The sequence below is a fragment of the Stenella coeruleoalba genome, assembly GCF_951394435.1.
Source record: "Stenella coeruleoalba genome assembly, chromosome: 20".
NCBI lineage: Eukaryota > Metazoa > Chordata > Mammalia > Artiodactyla > Delphinidae > Stenella > Stenella coeruleoalba.
The window spans coordinates 29,234,632-29,245,029 of record NC_137166.1 but is presented as its reverse complement, the minus strand read 5'-3'; the positions used below and the strand labels follow the sequence as shown (position 1 = coordinate 29,245,029).

At 41.1% G+C, this 10,398-nt stretch overlaps 1 protein-coding gene across 2 annotated transcripts in view; it reads left to right on the top strand.

Moving 5' to 3' along the window:
• The first annotated feature begins 398 nt into the window (after positions 1 to 398).
• LPCAT2 (lysophosphatidylcholine acyltransferase 2) overlaps positions 399 to 10,398 on the top strand; it is a 63,423-nt gene continuing 53,423 nt past the window's right edge. For both annotated transcript variants that reach the window (XM_079907580.1, XM_079907579.1), the window contains exons 1-3: positions 399 to 650; positions 8,186 to 8,325; positions 9,608 to 9,825. In XM_079907580.1, coding sequence (XP_079763706.1) covers positions 480 to 650; positions 8,186 to 8,325; positions 9,608 to 9,825 — 529 coding nt within the window. In that variant the 5' untranslated portion in view covers positions 399 to 479. The remainder of the gene's footprint in view (positions 651 to 8,185; positions 8,326 to 9,607; positions 9,826 to 10,398) is intronic.

Here is a 10,398-nt window from a genome sequence, read left to right as displayed (position 1 = left end):
GAGAAGCCACCGCGATGAGCAGCCCCCGCTCGCCGCAACTAAAGCTAGCCCGTGGGCAGCAAGGAAGACTCAACGCACCCAAAAATAAATAAATAAATAAATTTCTTTTAAAAAAAAAAGCAAAAGGAAATCCAGGTCCGCCTGACCCTAAAGCAGAGAACTCAGCCTAAACTGTCTCTCATTGTGGGGTGCCTGGCTCTGAAGGAAAAACCTTCACCCCCAAGGAGGCTGAGCTATTAACCCCAAGAGGAAGAGCCGGACAACCTAAAAGGGTGGGGGTGTGCTCAGGGGGTGGGGCCAGGACCTGGGCGTGTTCAGAGCCGGAGGGGGCGGGGCGAGACCGGAGGGCGGGTAGGTAACTTTGGCGCCTGCGCAAAGACCCCGGACTCCTAAGCTGATCCCCCTCAAGCCTTGGCGGCAGCGGCAGCTCGCGCGCACCGCTTGGGTCTCTTCGCTCCTGTGAGGCGCCGGGCTCGGCCATGAACCGGTGCGCTGAGGCGGCGGCGGTGGCGGCCTCGGGACCCGGCGCGGGCGTCGGGAACGCGGGGCAGCGGCCGCCCAGAGTGCCCCGCCAGGCGTCCTTCTTCCCGCCGCCCGTGCGCAACCCCTTCGTGCAGCAGACACGGCTGGGCGCGGCGAGGCGCATCCAGGTGCGGGGCGAGGGTCTGACAGGGGACGCAGGTTCAGGTGAGGGGCGGCTGACAGGGGACGCAGATCCAGGTGAGGGGCGGCTGACAGGGGACGCAGATCCAGGTGAGGGGCGGCTGACAGGGGACGCAGATCCAGGTGAGGGGCGTCTGACAGCGGACGCAGATTCAGGTGAGGGGCGGCTGACAGGGGACGCAGATCCAGGGGAGGGACGTCTGACAGGGGACGCAGATTCAGGGGAGGGACGTGGGTCTGAGAGAGGAGGCAGTCTGAGGGGAGCTTGGGCCTGTCAGGGGAGGTTGTTGTCAGAGGGGAGTGGCTGAGGAGGGCATGAGTCTGGGAAGCAAGGCTCTGAGGAAGACAGGGATGTAGATCTGAGGGGAGAGGGCTTTTGAAGGGGCCATGAGTCTGCAGGGGACAGAGATGCGGGACTGAAAACTGAGGGCCCTTGGAGGATGGTCTGGGGGCGTGTGTGAGAAAAGAAGACGCGAAGAACAGGTGGGCCTTGGAGGAAGGTCCTAGACAGGAGGAGGCCGAGCAGGCGGGCCGTTGGCAGAGGAAACATTCCATGCTGAGAAGAGGCAACGACTGTGGGAGAACTTCGACTGGAGTGTGTGAAAGTCTAGTGGGAGGTCATCGTAGCCCAGGAGAGCGGGTTTGGGGAAGTTTTCGCTTTGCCGCAGGGAAGGAGAGGAGTCAGTTTGGGATGGGAAGAGTAAGGGAGAAGGCAGGGAACCCAGGTCTGGAATTAGAACAAGAAGAAAGGCTGGGATGCTCCGGCTGAGCAGGGGCATCAAGGACGGGAAATCACAGTCTAAGAAAAGGGATTCTGTGGGGCAGCTCAAGGTAGTCAAGAGTTTTTGGTCCTGAGTCAGTTTTCGCCCAAACACTTCTACATTCAAGGATGAGAAGCAGCTCAGACTTTCTTTCATTCTTAAAAACAGCTACATACAAAAAGGAAGTTTCCTGTCCTTTCCTTTTTCTTGTAAAATGCTGCTCTTTCTTGTAATACTCGCTCTTTGGACTTCCTGTTTGGTGAAGTTAGTGATCAGAGAACAAGATAGACTATGCAAGCTACGTTTGTCCTTTGTGTTCTGCGTGGAAAAAATGGTTTTAATATTTTCCTGTCCATCTCACTCATTTATTTACTTTGGATTTGAAATAGTGTCATTTTTGCACGGCATACTTGTGTGCCCTGAGACTGTTGTTCTCTACGATGGAAGCAGGTTAAGTGTATATATATAAATGAATATATTCAGGAAAAAACGCATACGCACTTTTTGGCTAAGCAGCATGGGGTGGTGGTTAGAATAATGGTAGATGGGTGTCTGGTTGAAGAAAGGTGTGAGAGAGGAAGAGGAAGATAGTGAATGTAGTAATACCTCTTTGTAAAGAAACTAAATGTTTAAAAATTTGACCTTCATGTCTTTAAATGGATAGATATTCCCTTTATATCTTAAAACTTCTGAAACAATAAATACATTGACTATCATTCAAGGTTCCTTTTGGTCTGATTCAGTCAAATCGGTCATACTTAAATGAAAGTCATGTCCGTCTATTTGGCTTCATGTTTTGGAGAGAGGTTCAAAGTGGCATATTTATAAGTATTTATATTGTACCTGGAGTAAATTATTAAGTTTTTGAGTTTTTGTTTTTTTTTTAATAGCATGCCTGCAACCATTTTGAGAGCACTTTCAAATAACCCTGCAAGAGTTGTAGGATGATGGAAAGATCACTAGTCTTAGTCAGAAAACCTGCTCAGGCCCTGCCATTTATTAGTTGTATAGCTTTGGCCAAGTCACTTAACCTCTCTGAACTTCACTTTCCTCATCTATTAAATTGGAATAATAATACATGGAAGAGGGATTAAAATTTAAGTGAGATAATGTGTGAAAGAATCTGGTATTGTTTGCTGATCTTAATATTGATAGTTAATGCTCTTTGTTATCTACAATTGTATACTGCACTTAAAATTTACCACTTGGATTGGATAGAAATGAATATAATCTCGCTATTTTTTAAAAAATTAAAAATTTGGGCTTCCCTGGTGGCGCAGTGGTTGAGAGTCCGCCTGCCGATGCAGGGGACACGGGTTCGTGCCCCGGTCTGGGAAGATCCCACATGCCGCGGAGCGGCTGGGCCCGTGAGCCATGGCCGCTGAGCCTGCGCGTCCAGAGCCTGTGCTCCGCAACGGGAGAGGCCACAACAGTGAGAGACCCGCATACCTCAAAAAAAAAAAAAATTAAAAATGCATGTAGACCAGAGATTCCAAGGTAGTTTCAATGGCTTGAACAGTCTGGGTAAAAGGAAAATTTAAATAGACATGATTGAAAAACAATGTTGTCTGTATTATCCAGTTTAAAAGATTGATATACTTGCATTTAAGTATGATTTGATATGATTAAATCAGACTAAATTTAATCCTAAATGATGATCAATGTCTTGCTTAAGGACTGTTGTGACTTTTGTGTCTCATTATAGGGCTTAGCTTTATTGCTCCCCTTCTCTTTTATGACCGTTTAAGGGTCTGCTACACAATGGCATATAAAAAATTAGCCCAGCTTCTATTTCCTCAATAGAATATGGAATTAAAATGAGTGGTTGTAATTGTGGGGTCATTTACCATACCAAAAATATTTGTTGGATGCCTACTATGTGCCAGGCACACTGTTAATCCCTGGAGACATAGCAATGAACAAGAGAAATAAGGACCCTGCTCATTTAAAGCTTGTATTTCACTGAAAAAGTTAAACAAGCAAGTATAGAAATATATAATTCCATGTTTTAGTAAGTGCTATGAAGTAAATCCAGAGAGGAAAATAATCCCAATAGAGTGTTGAAAGAAGGCCTTCCTACAGAGATGACATATTAGCAAATGGCAATATAATGGGTAATCCTTTTAATTCGACAGAGTTACTCAGAATTGATTTTGTCATCTTAATAATGTTTAAAGATTAAAATTTTAAATCAACTTTGTGTATATACTAGCAGCAAACAATTGCAAAATGAAATTAAATAATCTAGTAATAGCAATAAAATGACCTGAAATACATAGGAATATATTAACCAAAAGCATGTAAGACCACTACAGTGAAAACAACAAAATACCATTGTGAGAAATTAATGAAGATTTACGTAAAATGAAGAGATATACCATGTTTATAAGTTTGAAGAATCGACATTATTAAGATGATAATTCCTCCCAAATTGATCTATAGATTCATTGAAATCTCAACAAAAATCCCAACAGGCTTTTTGTTTGTGTGGAAGCTGACTAATTCTGAAATTTATGTGGAAATGCAAAGGATCTATATTAGCCCAAAAAAAGCTTGAAAAAGAAAAAGTTGGAGGACATACACTACCTTATGTCAAGAATTACTAGAAAGCTACAGCAATTAAGAGGGTAGGGTAGTATCAACAGAAGGACAGATGAATAGATCAATTGAACAGAATAGAGAGCCCACATGTATGTTCAATTGATTTTTGACAAAGTGGCCAAGAGAATTTATCGGGGAATGTCAAGTCTTTTCAAAAATTGGTTCTGGGGAATTCCCTGGCAGTCCAGTGGTTAGGACTCGGCGCTTTCATTGCTGGGACCAGGGTTCAATCCCTGGTTGGGGAACTAAGATCCCGCAAGCGGCAGCACAGCCAAAAAAAAAAGGAGGGGGGATGGAATTGGTTCTGGAACAAGTAGATAAATCTATGGATAAAAATGAAACTTGATGGGCTTCCCTGGTGGCGCAGTGGTTGGGGGTCCGCCTGCCGATGCGGGGGACGCAGGTTCGTGTCCCAGTCCGGGAGGATCCCACGTGCCGTGGAGCTGCTGGGCCTGTGAGCCATGGCCGCTTAGCCTGCGCGTCCAGAGCCTGTGCTCCGCAACGGGAGAGGCCACAACAGTGAGAGGCCTGCATACGGAAAAAAAAAGAAACTTGATCCCTTCTGCACACTACACAGAAAGTAATTTAAGGTGGATCATAGTCTTGAACATAAAAGCAAAACTCATATATCTTCTAGAAGAAGAAGAAAATATAAAATATCTTCATGATCTTGAGATAGGTAAAGATTTCTTAGAAAGGATGCAGAAGAGAACTAAACAGAAAATAAAAATTGATAAATTAGTCTTCATCAGAATTAAAATTCTTCTCATCAAAGGATACCATTAAAAAAATGAAAAGGCGGACTTCCCTGGTGCTCAGTGGTTAAGAATCCGCCTGCCAATGCAGGAGACACAGGTTTGAGCCCTGGTCCGGAAAGATCCCACATGCCATGGAGCAACTAAGCCTGTGTGCCACAACTACTGAGCCTGCGCTCTAGAGCCCGTGAGCCACAACTACTGAGCCAGTGTGCCACAACTACTGAAGCCTGTGCACCTAGAGCCCAGGCTCCGCAACAAAGAGAAGCCACCACAGAGAGAAGCCCGTGTACCACAATGAAGAGAAGCCCCGGCTCACCGCAACTAGAGAAAGCCCACACACAGCAACAAAGACCCAACACAGACAAAAATAAATTAATTAAATTTAAAAAAAAATAAAGAAAATGAAAAGGCACGCCATGAAATGGGAGAAAATATTTTCAATACATGTATTGAAAAAGGGCTTGTAAACAGAACATATAAAGAACTCCTACAAATTGATAAGAAAAGGACTAACTACCCAATAAAAATGGGCCAAAGACTCGAACAGACAGTTAGGTTAAAGGGATGACCAATAAGCACATGAAAAAATGTGCTCACCATCATTGTTCATCAAGGAAATATGAATTAAAACCACAGTGAGATATCATTTTACACCCACTAGAATGGCTACAAAGACTGACAACACTGAATGTTGATGAGGATGTGAAGCAACAGGAAATTTCATACTTTGTTGGTGGAGATATAAAATGATACAACTACTTTGGAAAACAGTTTGGCATATCCTGGCCCAACAATTTCACTCCCCTTGAAATGGAAATGTATGTCCACATAGAGACTCAAACATTAATGTTTACTCATAAGAGCTAAAAACTTATAATAGGCTAAATGTCCCTGAACAGATTAATGGATAGATTAAATGTGATATATTCATACAATGGAATATTACTCTGCAATTAAAAAGACTATACTACTGATACATATGACAACATGGTTGAATCTCAAAAATATGAAGTGAAAGAAGCCAGACATAAAAGAGTACATACTGTGTGGTTTCATTTATATGAAAATATAAAACAGGCAAAAACTATAGTGAAGGAAAGACTGACTGTCAGTGGTTGCTATACACTGATGATATATTGACTGCAAAGAGGCACAAGGGGGGCTTCCCTGGTGGCGCAGTGGTTGAGAGTCTGCCTGCCGATGCAGGGGACACGGGTTCATGCCCTGGTCTGGGGAGATCCCACATGCTGCAGAGCGGCTAGACCCGTGAGCCATGGCCACTAAGCCTGCACGTCCGGAGCCTGTGCTCCGCAACGTGAGAGGCCACAACAGTGAGAGGCCCGTGTACCGCAAAAAAAAAAACAAAAAAAAACCCAAAGAGACACAAGGGAACTTTTCTGGATGATGGAAATGATCTATATCTTGATTATAGTGGTGTCTGCATAGGGTTATGCATTTGAAAACCTCATACTTAAAATAGGTGCATTTTATTTTATGTAAATTATGCCTTAGTGAAATTGATTTTTATAAAAGACTACAAACACCAAATGTCAGCAAGGATGTACAGTAACTGAAATTCTCATACACTACCAGTGACACTTTAAAATGATACAGCCACTTTGGAAAATTGTTTGGCCAGTTTCTTATAAAGTTAAACTACATCTATGACCCAGCAATTCCACTCCTAGGTATTTACCTAAGAGAAACGAAAGCAACTATTCCCAAAAAGGCTTGTAGAAGAATGTTTGTAGTGGCTGTATTCATAATAGCCCACAACTGGAAACAGCCCAAATGTTCATCAACAGGAGAATAGACAGATTGTCATATGGTCATATAGTAGAATAATACTCTGCAGTCAGAAAGAATGACTTACTGACATCGAAAGCAACATAGTTGAATTTCAAAAACATTATGTTAAGTGGAAGAAGTGAGACACACAAGAATGCATAATGTATGATTCCATTTATATGACACTCAAGAACATGCAAAACTAATAATATATGATGATAAACATCCAGCATTTGTTGCCTAAGAGGGTAAGTATTGACTGAAAGAGGTATGAGGCAACTTTCTGAGTGGCAGACGTGTTCTGTATCTTGATTGAGGTGATGTTTACAAGAGTACACATTTATCAAAACTCATTGATTATACATTTAAGATCTGTATATTTCCTTGTATGTTTTTTTTTTTTTTTGGGGGGCGGTACACGGGCCTCTCACTGTTGCGACCTCTCCCGTTGCGGAGCACAGGCTCCGGATGCACAGGCTCAGCGGCCATGATTCACGGGCCCAGCTGCTCCACGGCATGTGGGATCCTCCCGGACTGGGGCACGAACCCACGTCCTCTGCATCGGCAGGCGGACTCTCAACCACTGCGCCACCAGGGAAGCCCTGTATGTAATTTTTAATTCAGTCATACACATGTACACATATAATTTGATAGAGATCTGATAACTACAATATTTTTGGCATTTCTCATAAATTATTTGATGATGCTCAGATTCACATTACGGGCCAATAGAGACAAGAAGGGCTGCACTGTCTGAGTAGTGTAATTGGCTAAAAAAAAAGAAGACAATTTGTGATATATAAGGATAGTTTATTTCACTTGAAAGACATTATGGGATAGGATTAAGAGCAAGAGTTTTATAACCACATTGGTTTCAAATCCTGGTTCTGCCACTTACTGTGTGATCTTAAGCAGTTTAACTTAATTCCCTCTGTGCCACTCCTTTCTTGTATGTAAAACAGCTTAAGGTTGTAAGACTCAGATAAGTTACTACATGCCAAGTGCTTAGAGCGCCTGGTACATAGTAAGCACTCAGTATTATTTGCTGTTCTTATTTATGTAGTTTTTATTCTTATTCTTATTTAGTTTTTATTATTTCTTGTATTTCCTCCCCCATCTCCTTATTGTTAGTTATAAAGGACTGGCAGGTATATAAAATAATACATTTACTTCTTCACACTCTAATGCCTTTACTAATATTCATCCTACTTATAGCTCTCAAAAAACTATTTCCCCCTCTTACCTTGCCAGCTTCTGCTTGCTTCTTAAAGCAAGACGTTTCAGCTTCAACTCCTCCAGGAAGCTTTCCCTGACTACTAAGTCCAACAAACCTTTTCTTTGTTCCCTCAGCAGCCCTATTCACGTTCATTGATATACAGATCAGGCAGTACTTGGTTTTCTTCCCTGTTTCTTTTGCTGCTTTGTAGGCTTTGTGAGGTCAGATACAATGTCTTATTTTCTTTGTGCTTAGATCCTTGTCTGGTATAGGGTAATGCCCAATTCATCTTTGAATGAATGCATGAATAGCATAAGATTTTCCTCTTATGTATTTCTGTTTGATAACTACAGCATTAAAATAATGTCATCTGTTTTTTTAATCAACTTTGATTTCAGATTTTCTTTCTTGGAATTATCCTGCTTCCAATTCGTGCCCTGTTGCTTGCATTAATTTTATTACTGGCGTGGCTATTTGCTGCAATTTCAACAACATGCTGTCCTGAAAAGCTGACCCACCCAATAACTGGTTGGAAGAGGTAAGAAATAACTATGTCTAAATATTAGGAAAATCAAGATAAAGAAGAGTTTGTCAAAGTTTAGTCAGTGAACAACAATTATGACTCTGAATATAGGATATTTTGGAATATAGTTTTTACAGGCTATGTCACTAAAAATAAAAAATAAGAGGTATGGAAATTCTGTGAAGGGATAAGCTCTTTATCTTTAAATAAATAGAGATCTCAACTCTAAACTACAGGGCAAGGAGAGATCGGTCATTTCCCTGTGCCCTCTGGAAAAGTTCTTTGGTTTTCTGTGTCTCACTTCTCCTTACCGTGAAATTAAAGTTAGAGAAACTTCCCAGGAGTTAGTTGCGTAATAGCGCCTCGCTATATTATTATGTGAATTTTGAGAGAATTCTATAGGAAGCCCATTTTTTAAAGCTCCCACTGGATGTCTTATGGGAGACATTTTTCATGCAAAGCTATAACGCTTATTCACATACTGAGATGTCTGTCATGTGTTTGTACTTCCAGGGCTATTTTTTTGTTTCTCTACTCAACTGAGTTTATCAAGGACAGAGACCTGGATCTTACTTGTCTTGTGTGTCCAACACAATTCCTGGCACAATTTGATGAATTAACTAATCTTTAATGACAGGTTCTTTTTAAAGAGTAAATAATTCAATTTCTGGAATTGAAATTTCTTTGTTCCAGAGAAGTGAGATGGTAAATTTACTTCTTAAGATTCTTGATGATGTCTAAGGGCTATAATGATATAGGTAATAAGGCTTACTTTTAAAATTTTATTCCTAAAATAATTCTGAGGACAATTTCCACATGCCGGTTCTAAAAGTGTTTTGGGAGGTAGCAGCATCCTTGTTACACAAATATAGATTTCCAAGGTGACTCCTTTGAAGGACAGTACTGATTTGGATTTCTCAGTGGTGGATGCATGTTGAAGATTCATTCTTATTACTTTATAGTCACAGAATAAAGGAGCCACTTATTAGCCACATGGCCTTGGGAAAATTACTTCTCTGGGACTCAGTTTTCATGTCTGTAAAATGGGAATAATAATAAATGCTATCTATTTCATAAAATTGGGCTAAGGATTAAAGAAATTAATATGCATAAATTACTTAGAACAGTGCCTGGCAGAAAGAGCTCCACTGAAGTGTTAGCTATTCTTCTTAGCTCACATTTTAAAATGAAGTGCTCCAGCTTGTCTTGGTTTTTGCATTGTGCTTTAGAGTAAAACCCTGCTGTTAGCTGCAGTTGGCAAAGCTAATTATGTCCTTTTTTGTATTTATTTCCAAAGGACAATTACTCAGCCAGTCTTGAAGTTTCTAGGCCATGCCATGTTCTTTTCAATGGGATTTATAGTTACCGTGAAAGGAAAGATCGCAAGTCCTGTGGAAGCACCAATTTTTGTTGTTGCCCCTCATTCAACATTCTTTGATGGAATTGCCTGTGTTGTGGCTGGGTTACCTTCTATAGTATCTCGACATGAGAATGTGCAGGTGCCTCTGATTGGCAGTAAGTACTTTATAAGATAACAGAGATAAAATATTTTCATGTTCATGCTTTCAATTTAGAAAATCATGTATAGTTCATTGGTAGGCTTTTTAAAAACTTTAAAATAATAAAACACTTCAAACATATTTCCTTGCTTTTAATGAGGTACTATATCACAAGAATGAATTTATGAAAAAAGATTAAAGACTTCCGTATCTGTACCCTTATCATTCTTTTTAAGTCTAAACTCTGTCACTGCACCATCACCTCTTTCTGCTCCTAAATATAGCCAAAAAGAACAGTTTTTAAATACCAAACATGGTAGATTTTTTGGAGAGAGAATTTAATCTAAGAATCTGTGAAAGCACTGGTTACATGCTATTTCAGTGAATTTCTCTTTAGCGTATTAGACTGATAAATAAATGCACTAAGTCTTTTCTCCTAACTGTTTTCTTCATTATTGTCCAGATCTCCATGAGGGACAAATGTGTAACTCTTTGAAAATTATGATGTGGAAAAATTAATGCTTCCTGCCATAAAAAATAATGAAGCAAGTGAAATGTTTTTCCCACCAGATGCTTTGCTCTCTCCCCA